This window comes from Atheta coriaria, unplaced genomic scaffold (genome assembly GCF_025399875.1).
Source record: "Atheta coriaria isolate IRGN ID8LTWV9N9 unplaced genomic scaffold, Caltech_Dcor_3.1 hic_scaffold_7_pilon, whole genome shotgun sequence".
Taxonomy (NCBI): Eukaryota; Metazoa; Arthropoda; class Insecta; order Coleoptera; family Staphylinidae; genus Dalotia; species Dalotia coriaria.
The window spans coordinates 4,997,108-5,013,851 of record NW_027045449.1 but is presented as its reverse complement, the minus strand read 5'-3'; the positions used below and the strand labels follow the sequence as shown (position 1 = coordinate 5,013,851).

Here is a 16,744-nt window from a genome sequence, read left to right as displayed (position 1 = left end):
CTGGCATTGATTTATTTTTTTCATATACTGCTGAAATTTATTGTACCAGGGGAAGAAGGTCAACCTGCATTTTTTAAGAAAGTATCTGCGGAAAATAGGCTTCTAATATTTTTGATGAAGATGAAACTTGGATTACCTTTTGCTGTAATTGGGTGCTTGTTCAATGTATCTCATACAACTGCAGCATGTATTTTCTCAAGCGTTTTAAAAACGCTAGTTGCAAAGACCAGAACTTGGATATTTTGGCCGTCAAAAGATGCGGTAAAAGAAACATTACCTAAAAGTTTCTTAAATTATCCGAACTGTCGAGCAATAATTGATTGCACTGAACTTCGTACCGATACGCCACCCACAGTTGAACAGAGAGTCCTAATGTATTCCAGTTATAAATCTCATTTTACAGTAAAATTTTTGATTGCAATCAGTCCATCAGGTATGATTACTTTTGTGTCAAATGCGTATGGAGGAAAGGCTACTGATGGATTCATATCCAACGACTCCGGCTTTCTGAATTTAATTGAAGCTGGCGATCAAATTCTGGCAGATAAAGGGTTTCCACAAATAAATAGTGAACTATTGAAACGTCAATCAGTATTAATAATGCCACCATTCGCATATAATCCACAATTTTCTCGTGAAGAAGTTCTTCGTGGGTACTCGATAGCCTCTGTTCGAATTCACGTGGAAAGAGCAATTCAGAGGATAAAAATCTTTAAAATTTTAGAGCACATTTATATTGAATTATTGGATAATATTGATGACATTATATTCATGGCTTGTGTATTAGCTAATAACAAAGAACCGCTAATAAAAAAATGATTGGTTTTCAGCAAAGTAATGAAATATTTGAAGTAAAAATTTTCAATTTTTGGTATCACTTCACTCAAAAATTGTTCATCTCTTTGAATAATAATGTGCACATGATCTTCTAATGAATAAACAAAGAAATGACAGGAATTCAAACCAAGTACATATAAGGAAACTTGTACTTGAGTAAAATATTTATCAACTCTTTTGAGCGTAATCTCATTTCCACTATCATTCTCAAAAATTAAATACGGTACTTTAATTTGACGTGCTTCTAAATCAATTATTTTTGAATCTTTGCAACTACTCGGACATTTGATTTCCAATAACTCAAAAATGCCATGATTGTCAATAATGCCATCAGGACTACATGCTAAAAATGGTTGCTTTTTTGATATTATTAAACCAACGCGATGAACTGCTAGTCCTGTCAACTCTTCAAATTTTGATGCGGCGTTTGGTTCCATTTCTATGCCGTAACGCATATCTGGTGTTAATGCACCTTTAAATGATTGGTTTATAAATTGTTTTGCCAGTCCCTCTAAATTTGTTCTTCTGGTCTTGATTTGATGTGCTCTCTGACTGGAGGTGATTCTAACGAATCTTTCGGCAAACCAAACCTGTGTCTGTGATTGGCCAGTAGACTCTTGAGATATGTTTAAATACTGCGACAGACCAGTGCAAACATTTTTATAAAAATCGCCACAATGTAATGGGCAAGCTACAATTTTAAATCTATGCACCAAAGAATCGGACTTAATGATAGAATCATAGGCATGATATGTCGGAAAATCATTGTCTTGGAAACTATAAAGTTTCTCGAGCAAGTTTTGAACTTGAGCCTCTTTGCTACGTTTCTCAATTTCCCTAACCAATCTCAAATCATTACACTTTTTTTCCGCGTTAATCATTTCAAGCATCGGATTATTTTGTGTTAATTGCAACTCAGAAACATTCTGAAGCGTGTCAATTGTATATTTTTCCGGTTGCTGTATTTGAATCGCGGGATTCCTCATTTTTCGAATTTGACAGCCCTTCCTATACTTTTGTAATTGCTCATCAGTTGGTTTATGCCAAATCATAGGAAATAAATTTATACAAAAGATAATAACAATCAATTAAAATAGGCAGCCTCATTTACTCCCAATTATAATCCCTCGGGAATCAAAAACAATTAAATACCTAATTAAAATGTCTATATATATATAATACTTACATCTATTTACCTAAAATTGCCAAACGTGAAGTAGAAGTACGTCGAAAACAATGCCCTGTATATAATTTAGGATTATCTAATTTTAGATATTCCGCAATTTTTGAAGGAATTTGCCCGAATGTGTTTTTACCAACTGGATTAATTGCACATTTCCCACCCTTATAATAAATAAATAAACGATTATGCGGCGTGTGAGATGGCCGTAGTGCAAGATATTGATTAAATAATTGTATCTCATTAACACCATCAATTGATTCATCAGTAATAATAAAAGTAGTTGGCGAATTCTTTCTGTCGGGAATTGTCACCAGCAAACAATCAGCCATTATTTTGATGTCTTCTAATGCCATATTTGTTAACTCGCGTCGAGTGCATGCCCCGTGAAGAGCCATTATTAAAGCAACCTGTTTATATATAACCGTTCAGTATAAAATTATTATAAACAATTTGCAATTGTATTTACCTTCATCATTAAATAATTCGAATCTGGAGCCTCTTTTAAAAACTGTTGGCACTCTGTATCATTTAGAGTTTTTGTTTGTTTCGGTGCATACCCTTTTGAGTTTTGTTTTAAAAATGCCTGAACTTTGTGAAACTGCCCAATATCAATATTTTCTTTTATTTTCAGCATGCATTTCAACATTGAAAACTCTGACCATAACGATGCAGAACATATTGCTTTACTTCTCTCCAAAACATAAGCATGCAAAACATTTTCGGTGGTTTTTGTTACTTGTTTTGTAGCTTTCCATTGAGAATAACAATTGTAGTGATTTTCATATCTTGCTTTTGATTTAGCAGGTAAAGTATTTTCGGCAGAGCTTGAAGTTAGTTCTAAAACATTAAAATTGTTTAAAATCAAAAATACAAATTCAATGGTGTTAAACTCACCGGTTTCATTTGAACCAGTTTGTGTATCATTTAAAGATTCCTGAGGAACCAAAAGACTGTCTTCTTCATCTTGAAAATTAAAGTTTTCATAATCCTGTTCTACCTTGATATCAAAACTGTTATCATCATCATCAGACTGAAGAGTTTCCACTTGAGATGAACATTGATTAGGATCTATTAGGACATTTTCAATAATAGTTTGATCTGGGATCTCCTCTGGCTCTGCTTTTACCCCATAACTTTGTTGTCCAATATTATTCTCATGAGTTGGATAAACTGGTGGAGATTCCAACATCACTTCACATATTGAGGTGTGAGAAACTTCTACTTCTACTGAACTCTTGCATTTCTTTGCAGAATGAGCAGCTTCATGATCATTTCTAGATGAAAACTTATTCTCATTTGTGGGTGGGTTATCAAGTGATCTTTTTAACGACAATTGCTTTCTTTGCTCTGCATATCCTGAGACATTAGCTAGACCTTTAATTTTTAATGCTTTTCCTGTTGCCAGAAAATCTTGGAAATGTTCTTCTAGAATCTGTACTTTGCCCTCATACATAAAACATAACAGACTTTTCATAACTTGGTAGCTTACATCTTTCAAAAAGAATATTGGATGTTGACATGGGTTGCATCTAAATAACTCCTCAAAATAGTTGCTAAATATGGAAAGGATAGTTTGATGGGCTTTGAAGAATTTTCCATCTACTGCAAGTGTGACATCTGCATTGGAGGCATTTGCAAGCAGTGAACACAGACCATAATTGAGATGAGTTAAATGTTCATTATACTTTAGGTCCAGTGTGGTCATTTTATAAAGAAATTATTTCTAAAACACAAACATAAAAAAGTCAAATCTTAATATAAAAAGTACATAAAGTTAAATTATGAAGAAAATAGTACTTACCACACCTTCTACAGAATCTGCGTGAATAAATTGTATGTTTTTTGTTATTATATTTCTTTTCAATCTGAATTACAAATAACATTTTATTCTTAAATCATTAATAGCTCATTCTGTGTATGTCTCATTAGAAGTTTTAGTCTTTGCCATTGGCTGGTAGCCGGCACTTACTCTCAAATATTAGTTAATTATTCAATACAGAAGTTGTATTATTAATTTTTGCTTCAGCACTCTTAATCCACCCCCAATTGAGTCTATTATTCTAGTCTTGACCACTTCATACAAGATGTTTGTATGCAACACGCAAATCACTTTCACTTTGTCCCTACCACCCTCAACGGTGGCGCCGTATCTTCTTTGAAGCTTGGTTTTGGCGGGAATTCTATCGTATCGTTCAACCTGTACATTACATTTTGTTTCACAACACTTCGAATTTTTGTTAATTATGTTTAAGTGAAAGTGATTAATTGTTAGAAATTTACCACAATGAGCGACTATCCAGATCCTGATGAAGAATTTGAGTTGATGTACGGCGATGACTTGGATTTGCTGAATTCACAACAAGCAGAAAACTCGTCATTTAATACTGGACAAGTAACTGAAAGCCAATCTGTTAGCAAAAAGCGATCCGTTAATGAATTATTTGGAGATATTGATGATATTGAAGATGATTATCATATAAAGGAAATTGAGTTGCCCAAACCCAAAAAACTTAAATCATCTCAAGATGATAATATAGAAAAATTGGCGCTAATTGAACATATATTGGAGTTGAGAAAACAGGCACAAGAAAACTTATACAATACTGGTTCAGACAGCTTAAAGCAAAAACATAGAACAGTGTATAGAGATAACATTGCTGATAATATAAGCTGCAGAGTACCACAATATCCTTTTAAAGTTGTCACATCAACTGAGGGTGAGAGATTTTATGTTAGAACTCATTCAGAAAAATACTGGGAAGAGGAGGTGAAGAATGTATCTAAGTTACTTCCTTATGGGTCTAGTATTGGACCATTAGGTGTAGATTTTGATAATATCTGGAGGGAAGCACAGGAAAATCTTACAAATAAATCTGATGTAAGCATAGTAACACCTATTTCTAATGATAAAAATGATGGTCTATGGGTGGAAGTATACAAGCCTAAGAAATACATTGATTTGCTTAGTGATGAAGCCACTAACAGAACACTACTCAGATGGATTAAATTGTGGGATAGAATTGTTTTTAATAGAAGAACAAAGATATCTGCAAATTTAACACAATTTCAAAAGAATATTTTTGAAATTGAGCCAGATCATAGACCAAAATATAAAATAGTTTTATTGGCTGGGCCACCTGGTCTTGGTAAGACCACACTAGCACATCTTGTTGCACTACATGCAGGATATAAACCCATGGAGGTCAATGCAAGTGATGATAGAAGTCCAGATTCTTTTAAAAAAGTTTTAGAGAATGCAACAACTATGACATCAGTGTTAGATGTAGAAAAAAGGCCGAATTGTGTTATATTTGATGAAATAGATGGAGCACCCACAAGCGCCATTGATTATTTATGTAAATATATTCAGGGTGGAATTAAAGAAAAAACTAAACAGGCAAAATCCACCGCCAACAAACCCGGTGAGAAGAGTGGTAACAAGAAAATGCTGAGAAGGCCTATAATTGCAATTTGCAATGATGCTTATGTCCCAGCTCTCCGAGTATTGCGACAAATTGCTTTGGTGTTGCATGTGCCTGCTATCAATGCAAACCGACTAACGCAACGTTTAATCGAAATAAGCATGAAAGAGGATATTCGAATTAATCGACATGCTTTAACAACTCTTGCGGAAAAGTCGAATTGTGATATACGAAATTGTCTGTCTTTATTACAATTCTTTAAAGTGCAAAACGATGGCATTTTTGCATCGAATTCGGTAACACTGGAACAAGTTCTGAATATTAATCACTCCAAAGATGTAAACAAAGGATTATTTCAAGTATGGTCCGATATTTTTCATCTGCAGCGAAATAAAGATAAAACTTTTCCAACAACCGAGGAGCGCTCGCTTAAAATACAGTTGGCCACTAGCCATTTTGATTTTGATAAATTATCCGCTGGTGTCTTTGAAAATTACGTTAGATTAAGTTCGGTAAAAGATAATATAAAGAGCGCTAAAAGGCACTGGAATGGTTCAGTTGGACGGATATGTTAGACAAGCAAATTCATCAATCACAAAATTTCCAGTTGAGCGGTTACTTAACATGGGGTTTTGTTCAATGGCACTTCACATTTGCTAATTTACCTAACAGCCATAATCAACCTTCGTTTCCGAAGAAGTTTCCGAATTCCAATCGTCCAGGCGAAAAAGCGTTTGGAGCCCCGGGAAGTACAACGAATGCAAATAACGATAATCATAAAATAATATTTCCTTCTAATATTTCTGATGTGCGAAGTCGCTCGCAAAAAATGGATGCCACTATATCAGACGTATTAAACCACACGTCTGCACAAATTCGTGCTTACGTTACAAAAAATACTCTTGTATTAGATCTGATCCCTATGCTTGGGTACATTATAAATCCATTGCTACGGCCGGTTAACTTACATTTATATACTCAGAATGAGAAAGATGAATTAGCTCGAGTTGTTAACACGATGATCGATTACGGATTGAATTATATACAGGAACGAACTTTGGAAGGCACCTACTCATTTAATCTTGGTAAGTTGGTTTTATTTTGAAATATGCCAAGTGTTAAATGTGCTTTGTTGTAGATCCGAATATTGAGGAATTGGCAAAGTATTCCACAACAAATAAAAGTAGTGCAATGAGATCGCTGTCGTATTCTAATCGGCAATTAGTTGCAAGAGAAATAGAGTTAGAGAAAATGCGGAGATTAGAATTAACGAAGCATAAAAATACGACTGCTTCCAATGAGAAAAGGATTGAAAAGGATAGCGTGCGACATTGTAAAGAAATAGAAAATGTTCAAATACCGAATCATTTGGCAAAACTGACACCTAAGAAAATTAATTTAAAACCAAAGCAAGACAAAAAGTTTTTCACGTTTCGTTTAAATAGCAGCGATGACGGCAAAGTAGAGTCCACTGGAAAAGGTACATATTTCTTTAAAAATAAATGTATTTGAAATCTATGTATCTATCATATTTTAGGTGGTTTTCGATCAACGGGCATTTACTTCCAGTTCAAAGAAGGACACACAAATGCAGTGAAGAAAACAATTAAAATTTCTTCGCTGCTTTCTTAATAATTCCGTGTACATGTCTACTAATTTTGTATCATAAACTATCGCTCTTTATATATTAGTTTCTACGTTTTAGTTTTTGTTATCTCCACCATATTGTACTTTTAAAGTAGCCAGGAATGTTTCTGCTGCACTTTTAGTCGGTAGGCAGGGGCCGAACGCTTGCAACAAAAGCGGTTCCTTTTCCACGGTTTCCTGAAAATCAAGCTTGGAAACTTTGCCATCTGCATCGACGTCTATCTTTTTAAGCACTATTTCCACCAATTCTTTAACTCCTTCATCGGGATCTTCATCTTGCGGGTGCTTTATCAAACAATTTCTATTTGAAGAACAAAATGGTATAATTAATGTAATAATAAATAATGTTTAAAATAAAACAAGTAAACCCAACCTGAGTAAAATGAACATTTCTTCCTTTGTTATGTACCCGTCCGAGTTAACATCGTAAATTGCAAAGCACATTTCGATTTGTTCGTGTAACGTCCCTTTGAGAAAAACGCTCAAACCCTGAAACCATTCTTTTAAAGTGATTACACCGGAACTTTCGAAATCCCACACTGCGAAAATTCGATCGGTAAGTATATCCTCGGTAACTATACCAAAAGTATTGTGAAGTAGTTCACAGAATACGTTGCGATTAATACCCTGAAACGCACAACTTTGAATTGAAATTTAAATTGAGCAATTAAGGATAATCGAAACACGAAAGTTTTAATTACTTGGTGGTGCAACGACTTATGTATAGCTCCACCGGCGCCACTCGAACGATCACTGTGTGGTTTGTTTCGATCCATTGCAACTAATTGCTGATGGATTTTATATAGGGACTCGATTTCCATTCTAGAAGTAAGTATTATAATCACAGAATTTTATAACAGTTTAAAATAAAAACTTACTTATTAAAATGTGTATCCTTTTTGATTTGATCAAACAGTTTTGGTGTAATTTTGTTCTTTGCATCTTTCGCCTCCTGCATTTTCTTGCTTTTACTTTTTGGTGGAGATTTAGTTTTGCGCGAGGACGAAGGACTAGAGCTTTTGGCGCGGCTGTTCGCCAAGAAAAGGGAAATACTCTTCAAAACAAGCGCCCCACCGCGCAAACTCAACGCGGCACTCATTGTTTCGTATCTTCTTTATTCAGCGTGTCACGCTTTAAGACGGCTTCCACTCGTAGATAATAAAAAGTGCAATAATTCCGCACTGCACGCTGAAAACGTGACAAAATATTGATTTTTTCCTTCTCCACACCATTTATATTAATGCAGTCAATTTGCGTACAAGTATTCATCAAATAACAATACATTTGCATATCCCTGCTCCCTCCAAATTTCATTAATAAATTGTTTCCCATCGAACAAAGAAACTTTGTTCCCTAAACTTGAAGTTGATTGATGAGTTGCCGTGTATCACTCCGTCAGCATCTAATCATACAAAGTTATGAAAGAATAAAACCACACTAAAACTTAAGGCTGAAATCGCGGCACAGTACAAAAGTTTAACGATATTTCGAGGAAACGTTCTATTGATGAGCGTTGACTGTGATTACGTACAGGAACGCCAACTAACAGGATCACGCAACGTCTGTAACATTCACGCAATTCTATTTTTTATTTCTTTATTTTTTATTGTTTTGACGAATAGAATATGCTATTAGGATAGTACATGATAGTACATAAGGCAATAGGAATGAGGTTTATATATTTTTACCGTGCTGTGTGGAAAGTAAAATCACATTTCTTTTGCTATTGGTGCCTTACCTTGTCAATCAAAACTTGGAGATTCTGCACTATGCTCAATGAAGTTTTAATAATTAATATTTAAACAACAAATTAGTCCAAATTTTGTAGTGCTTGTTAGGCAAGTAACTTGACCATGAATACTGTAATCATCGCGTAAATATGATTGCATATTCGCATGTTTCCCATATTATCGAACAAACTTTCCGTTCTATTCCAATCCACCTTTGCGTCACCCTAGACAAAACTCTCGAATGAGCGAAAAACACATTTTGGTTGTAAATGTTTATTGCTTGAAATAAAATAATGTACCAGGATTAATATTTGTGTTTGTGCTAACACCATGAATGTAATAAATATATTGCGTCCCGGCAATGTAGAAAATTCGTTTCTTATGAAATTCCGTTACTTTTACTCCATGAATTGGTTGTATTTTGGGTAAATCTACACGTTTCGAATATTTGTTAATGTCAAATACGGTCCAATCAGAAACTTCATAGAAGAGAATCTTCCCACTCATAAAACACAATAGCAGTGTACTACCATGTAACCAAATAGAATTAATTTCTTCTTCAAATGTATCGTAAGGCCTGAACATTTTTGTTGATTTCAGTACTGCGTTGTTACCAAGATGAAATATTTCCAGAATCTGCTCATCTGTTCGAAATCCTGTAATATTTGTAAATATCTTTATATAATGTACCATTAAAACGTGCCTTAAATGTATATTTACCCCAGTATAATAAAAATATAATATTTTCAAATATCCATGTACGAAATATCCCAAGAATAGAGTTATAGTTAATTGCTAAATGAAGTTGAGCTAAATCGATTATATGTCCGTAAGAACTATTACTGGTTTTGTAATAAACTATTTTTACGTTATTATCAACCATTATTATACATTCTGTGCTTGTCATAGTAGTAGATACGCATGCATCATCATTATAATCGGCTGGTAAAGATAATTCAAGATTGTAGGACATTTTGCGTGTGCAATCATCACTGCATACTGCAGCAATCATTAGGATACTATTGTATATTCCACAAAAATATTGCCGAAACGCACTGAATCCTTGATAATATTTAAAAATTCCATGATCATATATTGCACTGATATCACTAATGAACACATCGCATTCAAATGCTGTAAGTAAGGCCGGGGGTTCTTCACTCTGATCTACAATAATTACAAAAATTACAAAAATGTGTTAATATTTATTTATATTATTTACCATCAGATACTAAATGAATTGCTTCAATCTCATTCAAATTATCAAATTTAAACTCTCTGATAAATGTTGAATTATGATCGTATACTCTTACTATGCGTTCAAATGCAATTGCAATGCATTTGCCTAAAAAATACTTTATTACATTGGAATAATTTATATGTTTCAAATTATTATAAATTTCAGATCGATAAATAAAAACAAAAAAATATGACAAATTTATTATAACCCACCCAATAAATATTATGTTAATGCTATTTATTTTACCTCCTACAGAAATATGGGATATATTTTCATCTAGATCTTTAACTTCTTGCAGTGAAAAAAATACTCCGTTTGTGAAAGAGATGTTTTCTTCCATATTCTTCCAGTATTTCCAATTATCATATAACTCGCATAGTTCTAAAGTACCATTCCACGCAGTTTTAAACGAATCGAATTTTCGTAATGGAATTTCTTGTCTGCATTGCTTCTATGTAATAAAATAATTGTTATTGCAAACGAAAATACTTATTACATAACTCACTTTTATTAAATAATCAGCTATACGGTTCCATGCACAGTTTACATCTTTTGCATTTTTCAAAGTATTATAATCGCAGTAATTTAAAATTGTCTCTAGAACTTCTGGGGGTAATAATTTTAAATTATCATTCATTATGAACTTTTGATGTGCTTTATGAGGAATAACAAAATAGCAATTTAATTAAATAATGTTCAACTTATTTTTTCAGTTTATTCAATGTAGATCATAATAATGATCATATTTACCTTTTACTTAATTTACACTGGACGCTATTTGCGCAATACTTTGTTTATCAACGTTAGTCCTTGAAAGCTCGAAAAGCTCGTCAGATCAGTAAGTGACCTAACCTTATAATATGTTTACAATCCTCATTAGTATTTCGCATATACTTTGCGGCGCCAACTACAAAAAATGTTTTGTTCAATACCTGGCGGAAATATAAAAGGTAATATATATTGAATACACTTTCATACAAATAAAATTACCTTGTTGAATGTATGTATATTTTTAGTTGTGAACAAGTCCATTGAAACTCTTTCTAAGTTGTCAGATGAAGTACATATCGAATGCACTGAGACTTCATTGATATTTGCTGCACATAATGTTACAAAAACGTCCTATGCCAAATATACCTTCTATGCAAGTTTTTTTCTCCATTATGAGTGTAATACTGAGCCTAATAAACCAATGGCATGCAAAATTACAAATAGAGCTTTAATGATGATATTCAAGAGGAAAATGGAAAAGAAGATTGAATCTTGTAAGATTAACTTGAAATATGGGGATGACAGTATTGTATTTCAACTTAGATATAAATCTGGCATCACCACCACTCATACATATTATTTACTGAATTGGGAGCATACTGTGTGGGGCTGTGATAGTGATCCAAACAGTAACAAAATTATTTGTAAAAGTGCTTTATTATTACATGTGCTAAGCAATTTTAAGGCAAAAGACACTCACCTTTATGTGGATGCTAATGAAGATAACATTATATTGAGAAACTATGGTGAAAATGAAAACAATTTAAAAATAGTACACTCACAGATAAAATTACATAAAGGTGAATTTCGTTCTTATGATGTGCGTCACAAGTGCAGTTTTATGATTCCTGTGAGAGCCCTTAGATCAGTAATCTCATATGCAGACGTTTTGGCATTGCATATATTACTCTCCTTTACTAAAGGTGTCAAGTATGTTTATTCAATTATTTTTTAGATACCTGCTATAAAATTAATTTTTTTGTAGTCCTTTAATTATTTCTGTGGAACAGGAGAATTGTAATGGATATTGTGTGATTTCTGCATTGCCCTTGGATGGCACTCAGTCTACCAATTCACTACAAATAACGCCAAGTTCTACCTATATTAGCCTTCAAAGAAGTGTGGATAGTCAAGAAAACAATATGGAAGTTGATACAGTGGAAGATTCAATTGGATCAAATCAAGACGGACGGAATCGTCTCCTAGCTCAACTCACTATTAATGAAAATCAATCATTAGCACACATGGAACCGCATTTTGAAGCAGAACTTGACAATAGTCGGGTAATAAGACCCGAAGTGTTACATATATTTGGTCGGTGTTTTGATCCCACGTTTCATGCGTCACAAGTGGATGTAGGCAAAGTTTTATGTGAAAATAGTGATACAGATAGTGACTAAAGTATTTAGTATTTGATATTAGTGAAATGCAGCTAACTGAAAAATGTATTATATATTTTTTCAAAAATTGAATATACATGTTTTTTAAATAAACATTAATTTAATAGTAATAAATTGTTTTTTGATAAATTTTTTACTTTTTTTAAATTAAAATTTATTATATTTTAATTAATTTATTGCCTTTTTATATTAAAATAATCAATGTATTTCAAGCGTATTGGATCAAATTCGCATGACGCATAATGTGACAATCCTGCCCTTATCTTCGCTCCTAAGAAGTATACGAATTTTAATTCTGTTCTTTGAATCTGATTGGATCGGTTCTAGTCGCTGTCAGGTTGGCAGCTGTCAATTGCCGCTAGCTGTGAACGAATGTGAATGTAGCCAATCTGTGAGAATAATACTTCTTAGCGGTCGAAGTGCGGTGGAAGTCTACCGAAGTATTTTATAAAATTCGATTTGCAGAATGTTCTAATTGTGATTAGTTTATTACTTTGTATATACATACATGGAGCACTTACTTAGGGGCCGCTTTGGGTATGTACAGATTATCTAGCCGCATTTATGTAACGTAAACATTCGCAGGTTATAATTACATCTTTTTACATTATTATCAATTATTTCAGCCGTGTTATAATAAGTACGTATGCGAATAATCCCTTAAAATATGGAAGGAATGCTGTCCCAAAACGACACATGGGAACCCTTTGGGCAGGCCGAGCGCTGGACAGATCAAGACCACTTTTATGTCTTATCAAATTCAGCAGAGAAGGCAGTATGGAATGCTGATAGCAAGGGCAGTACGCGGCGTTCTCAAGTTGAGGTACCTAGTTCTTGGAGGAGCTGTTGGAGGTGGAGTAACACTGCAAAAAGTTAGTTGTCACATCATAAACTTTTTGGGATTTTGTTATAATCTAATGTTTCTTAAAGAAATATCAAGATTGGAAGGAAGGACTACCTGACATGAAATGGTTGGATGATGTTATGCCTGATAATGATAAGTGGCAGCAATGGAGAGGCAACCTGATACAGCTTAGAGATAATGTAAAAGACAACATTGAGATAGGTACAGTTTTATTTTAATACTTTCCTAGCATTTTGATGAGATGTAGTTTTTGGTATTTGCTGACTATTAGTACATAAAAGTTTAAAAAATATTTGTATATCTATGACAATGTCTCTGTGGCATTTCATGTGATCATTAGATCCTAGACTAAAGGCTCTCACTGAGAATAAGTACAAGGACTTCCGTTCGTGGTTCGATCAAAGATTGGATGACGCCATTGCCGCAGCCGAGCAATCCAATGGCAACAATAAAGCAATTGGTAAGAGTGGCGGTGCATCATCACTTGAGTACAATCTTTTGTCAAAAACTCGGATTTGTTTTCTTTTTGTTTTAAGGGCTCCTTGATCATCTTTCAAATCAGGCCGAAAGACTGTACTCAGGTACGATGCATCGGTATCAAAATTGTTTGGTAGTCTTGTTACATGCTTTATTTGGTATAACGTTCATTTTTCATTTACTTAACTTTTTAAACATAACCGAGTTGTTGTGGTTATTATAAAAGTTATTTAATTTAGAATCGAAAGAAGAGATCAAAAAGAAAACGGTGGTGCATGCGCTGCCGTTCAGTCAAACTGCAACCAATGATGAGGCTGTTCGGAAACGAGCCCAGGAACGTTTGGATGGACTTCAAGATGAAATGATGGCTACGCAAATCAAGTACCAACGGGAACTGGAGAAACTAGAGAAGGAAAACAAAGAATTGCGCAAGCAAATTATTTTGTTGCGTCAGGGAAGAAAACCTAGCACAAGACAAGTCAAGCGCAGTTTAATTGGTATGTATCAAATATTCGTGAATATTTATTTAAGAAATAATTATTATTCATATCTTAGATATGTATAGTGAAGTCTTGGATGAGTTAGCAGACTTCGACTCGGGCTACAACACTGCCGACCAGCTACCACGAGTTGTGGTCGTTGGTGATCAAAGTAGTGGTAAAACATCTGTGTTGGAAATGATTGCCCAAGCACGCATCTTTCCACGTGGTGCAGGAGAGATGATGACCCGCGCACCTGTTAAGGTTACTCTTTCGGAGGGCCCTTATCATGTGGCGCAATTTCGCGACTCTAGTAGGGAGTTTGATCTCACCAAAGAAGCTGACTTGGCCGAACTTCGTAGAGAGGTAGAATTGCGTATGCGTAATAGTGTCAGGGGTGGAAAGACAGTATCTAGCGAGGTGATCTCGATGACTGTGAAAGGGCCTGGATTGCATCGCATGGTGCTTGTGGATTTACCTGGAATTATATCCACACAAACCACTGACATGGCGTCGGATACTCGGGAAAGCATTAAAGCTATGACACAGTCGTACATGAGTAACCCGAATGCGATTATATTATGTATTCAAGATGGAGCTGTAGATGCCGAGCGAAGTAATGTTACCGATTTAGTTGCACAGTGTGACCCTAGTGGCAAACGAACAATATTTGTGCTCACGAAAGTAGATATGGCCGAAGAGAATCTTGCAGATCCAAATAGAGTATGTTTAATTTTACCATTATATAACAATTTAACTATATTAATATATTTTAGATAAGAAAAATATTAAGCGGTAAACTGTTTCCCATGAAAGCACTGGGATACTTTGCTGTTGTGACCGGTAGAGGACGTAAAGACGATGCCATTCAGACGATCAAAGATTACGAAGAAACATTCTTTAGAAATTCAAAACTCTTTAAGTAAATATAAAACATTATAAAAATTTATTCTTATTAAAATTACTAAAATATTATATGATTTTAGGGACGTTGTTAAATCGACTCAGGTAACTACCAGAAATTTAAGCTTGGCTGTTGCTGATTGTTTCTGGAAAATGGTGCGAGAGACAGTTGAACAGCAAGCAGACGCTTTCAAAGCGCGACGTTTCAATCTTGAAACCGAATGGAAGAATAACTTTCCACGTCTGCGGGAACAAGATCGTGACGAATTGTTTGAACGCGCCAGAGCTGAAATACTTGATGAAGTTGTGAACCTATCTCAAGTACAAACAAAACAGTGGGAGGACAGTTTAATGGACAAAATATGGGATAAAGTATCTGCGCATGTGTTTGAAAGCGTCTATCTTCCTGCTGCCCAAACTGGAAGTCAAGGTAATGTAAAATAAAATAAAAACTATTAACAACCATTTTATTTCTGGTATGAATTTAGAAACGTTCAACACATCTGTTGATATTAAACTCCGCCAATGGGCCGAATCCGAACTTCCTATGAAAAGCGTTGAGTCCGGCTGGGAAACTCTGCAAGCTGAGTTTATTCAATTCATTAATAAGTCGAAACAGGCACCAAACCATGATGACATTTTTGACTTACTTAAAGATGCGGTTATTAGTGAAGCGATTAATAGACACTCGTGGGAATCAAAGGCGGCTGAGGTACTGCGTGTGATTCAGTTGAATACTCTGGAAGATCGTACTGTAGGCGACAAACGCGACTGGGATCAAGCAGTTAAATTCCTCGAATCGAGCGTGAAGGACAAGTTAAAAGAAACAGAGATGGATTTAAAATCGTTACTAGGTCCGTCCACAAAGGAAAGATGGATGTACTGGAAAAGTTTATCGGATGAACAGACTCGCCGCAATTGTGTGAAATCCGAATTGGATAAGATAATTTATTCAGATGAGAAACATCCACCTATGCTTAGCTATGATGAACTCACGACCATTAGAAAAAATCTTCAAAGAAGTAATGTCGAAGTGGACAACGAATTCATTCGCGAAATATGGAAACCAGTGTACCGGAGGCATTTCTTAAAGCAGTCCCTTACAAAAGCGTACGACTGTCGAAAAGCGTTTTACATGTATCATCAACAGATGGATGTTGACTGCGGTGATGTGGTATTGTTTCATCGTATTCAACAAATGATGAAAGTCACTTCCAACGCACTACGGCAGCAGATTATGAACAGAGAAGCTAGACGCCTAGATAAGGAAATTAAAGAAGTGCTGGAGGATTACAGTCAGGATAACGAAAAGAAAGAAACACTCCTAACTGGACGACGTGTGACGTTGGCAGAGGAACTAAAGAGAGTGCGTCAGATTCAAGAGAAATTAGAGGAATTTATTCAAGCTCTAAACAAAGAAAAGTGAATCCGGTACCTGCATGAGCATGTGGCCAATTAGACTTTTACATTGTGTTTACTATCGTTGAAATATTATTATCTTTCCCATTATTTTACATTTTCTATGCAAACGATTTTTTGGTTATCATATTTTTAAGATTTCAGTTCGGGTAAAAATAATTATTTTTACCCAATCTAATGGGTTTTAGTACCGCTATTTTTCAAGATGTCATAAGAAATTCCACAAGATTGTGCTTTTAATCACAGTTTGGTGTTGTAACATGTGAAGTGGAGATAGCATAATAACATTGTTTGATTGATTGGTTTCAGACCAAAGATGTAATATACTTGTTGCAGATCTAAACATTTGAAAATGCTCATTACAGGACCCT

The 16,744-nt window shown here is 34.6% G+C and overlaps 7 protein-coding genes across 15 annotated transcripts; 3 read left to right on the top strand and 4 right to left on the bottom strand.

The window, feature by feature from the left end:
* Nucleotides 1–14: 14 nt before the first annotated feature.
* Nucleotides 15–1,889, bottom strand: LOC135796535 (uncharacterized). The gene has a single exon (XM_065308595.1). It carries the CDS (start codon nt 1,887–1,889, stop codon nt 732–734), a length of 1,158 nt encoding a protein of 385 aa, XP_065164667.1. The 3' UTR covers nt 15–731.
* A 37-nt stretch (nt 1,890–1,926) lies between these two features.
* Nucleotides 1,927–4,111, bottom strand: LOC135796534 (modifier of mdg4-like). 2 transcript variants are annotated; one of them, XM_065308594.1, is made up of 5 exons: nt 3,822–4,111; nt 3,510–3,743; nt 2,915–3,452; nt 2,487–2,857; nt 1,927–2,427 (listed from the first exon to the last, which is right to left on the bottom strand). In XM_065308594.1, exons 2-5 carry the CDS (start codon nt 3,723–3,725, stop codon nt 2,026–2,028), a joined length of 1,527 nt encoding a protein of 508 aa, XP_065164666.1. In that variant the 5' UTR covers nt 3,726–3,743; nt 3,822–4,111; the 3' UTR covers nt 1,927–2,025. The 2 variants fall into 2 exon arrangements, with proteins under 2 accessions (XP_065164666.1, XP_065164665.1); XM_065308593.1 differs by having other exon boundaries at nt 2,915–3,743; nt 3,822–4,108.
* Nucleotides 4,112–4,190: 79 nt separating this feature from the next.
* cutlet (chromosome transmission fidelity protein 18 homolog) lies at nt 4,191–7,461 on the top strand. The gene is given in 4 exon segments (XM_065308591.1): nt 4,191–5,979; nt 5,982–6,527; nt 6,581–6,922; nt 6,980–7,461. Coding segments are annotated over 4 exon segments (2,658 nt in total). The 5' UTR covers nt 4,191–4,304; the 3' UTR covers nt 7,075–7,461.
* Nucleotides 6,984–8,955, bottom strand: LOC135796537 (calaxin). Of its 3 annotated transcripts, none has more exons than XM_065308600.1 (5): nt 8,828–8,955; nt 7,968–8,277; nt 7,791–7,911; nt 7,463–7,716; nt 6,984–7,390 (listed from the first exon to the last, which is right to left on the bottom strand). In XM_065308600.1, the coding sequence occupies exons 2-5, from the start codon at nt 8,186–8,188 to the stop codon at nt 7,144–7,146; spliced, it is 843 nt and encodes a 280-aa protein (XP_065164672.1). In that variant the 5' UTR covers nt 8,189–8,277; nt 8,828–8,955; the 3' UTR covers nt 6,984–7,143. The 3 variants fall into 3 exon arrangements, with proteins under 3 accessions (XP_065164672.1, XP_065164671.1, XP_065164673.1); XM_065308599.1 differs by having other exon boundaries at nt 8,349–8,928; XM_065308601.1 differs by having other exon boundaries at nt 8,372–8,928.
* Nucleotides 8,956–9,076: 121 nt separating this feature from the next.
* Nucleotides 9,077–10,947, bottom strand: LOC135796117 (uncharacterized). 6 transcript variants are annotated; one of them, XM_065308022.1, is made up of 6 exons: nt 10,810–10,947; nt 10,565–10,713; nt 10,306–10,510; nt 10,042–10,164; nt 9,540–9,986; nt 9,077–9,475 (listed from the first exon to the last, which is right to left on the bottom strand). In XM_065308022.1, the coding sequence occupies exons 2-6, from the start codon at nt 10,694–10,696 to the stop codon at nt 9,093–9,095; spliced, it is 1,290 nt and encodes a 429-aa protein (XP_065164094.1). In that variant the 5' UTR covers nt 10,697–10,713; nt 10,810–10,947; the 3' UTR covers nt 9,077–9,092. The 6 variants fall into 6 exon arrangements, with proteins under 6 accessions (XP_065164094.1, XP_065164096.1, XP_065164097.1 ...); XM_065308024.1 differs by having other exon boundaries at nt 10,306–10,507; XM_065308025.1 differs by having other exon boundaries at nt 10,565–10,665; nt 10,810–10,932.
* Nucleotides 10,872–12,344, top strand: Rad9 (cell cycle checkpoint control protein Rad9). Its single transcript, XM_065308029.1, has 3 exons — nt 10,872–11,009; nt 11,076–11,760; nt 11,816–12,344. Exons 1-3 carry the CDS (start codon nt 10,976–10,978, stop codon nt 12,228–12,230), a joined length of 1,134 nt encoding a protein of 377 aa, XP_065164101.1. The 5' UTR covers nt 10,872–10,975; the 3' UTR covers nt 12,231–12,344.
* Nucleotides 12,345–12,565: 221 nt separating this feature from the next.
* Nucleotides 12,566–16,716, top strand: Opa1 (Opa1 mitochondrial dynamin like GTPase). The gene is given in 11 exon segments (XM_065308553.1): nt 12,566–12,767; nt 12,857–12,975; nt 12,978–13,102; nt 13,161–13,296; nt 13,436–13,555; nt 13,632–13,676; nt 13,812–14,069; nt 14,128–14,774; nt 14,828–14,973; nt 15,038–15,384; nt 15,443–16,716. Coding segments are annotated over 11 exon segments (2,910 nt in total). The 5' UTR covers nt 12,566–12,738; the 3' UTR covers nt 16,381–16,716.
* Nucleotides 16,717–16,744: the final 28 nt, after the last annotated feature.

Coding starts and splice junctions, on each gene's coding strand:
- LOC135796535 (XM_065308595.1), bottom strand. CDS start 1,889: ATGATTTGGCATAAACCAACTGATGAGCAATTACAAAAGTATAGGAAG.
- LOC135796534 (XM_065308593.1), bottom strand. CDS start 3,725: ATGACCACACTGGACCTAAAGTATAATGAACATTTAACTCATCTCAAT. Junction 2,858..2,914: donor AACTGGTTCAAATGAAACCG/GTGAGTTTAACA, acceptor TTAATGTTTTAG/AACTAACTTCAAGCTCTGCC. Junction 2,428..2,486: donor CGAATTATTTAATGATGAAG/GTAAATACAATT, acceptor ATATATAAACAG/GTTGCTTTAATAATGGCTCT.
- LOC135796537 (XM_065308600.1), bottom strand. CDS start 8,188: ATGAGTGCCGCGTTGAGTTTGCGCGGTGGGGCGCTTGTTTTGAAGAGT. Junction 7,912..7,967: donor AAGGATACACATTTTAATAA/GTAAGTTTTTAT, acceptor ACTTACTTCTAG/AATGGAAATCGAGTCCCTAT. Junction 7,391..7,462: donor GAAATGTTCATTTTACTCAG/GTTGGGTTTACT, acceptor TTCTTCAAATAG/AAATTGTTTGATAAAGCACC.
- LOC135796117 (XM_065308022.1), bottom strand. CDS start 10,696: ATGAATGATAATTTAAAATTATTACCCCCAGAAGTTCTAGAGACAATT. Junction 9,987..10,041: donor AATTCATTTAGTATCTGATG/GTAAATAATATA, acceptor TAATTATTGTAG/ATCAGAGTGAAGAACCCCCG. Junction 9,476..9,539: donor TATATTTTTATTATACTGGG/GTAAATATACAT, acceptor CAAATATTACAG/GATTTCGAACAGATGAGCAG.
- Rad9 (XM_065308029.1), top strand. CDS start 10,976: ATGTTTTGTTCAATACCTGGCGGAAATATAAAAG. Junction 11,010..11,075: donor ACCTGGCGGAAATATAAAAG/GTAATATATATT, acceptor GTATATTTTTAG/TTGTGAACAAGTCCATTGAA. Junction 11,761..11,815: donor TCCTTTACTAAAGGTGTCAA/GTATGTTTATTC, acceptor ATTTTTTTGTAG/TCCTTTAATTATTTCTGTGG.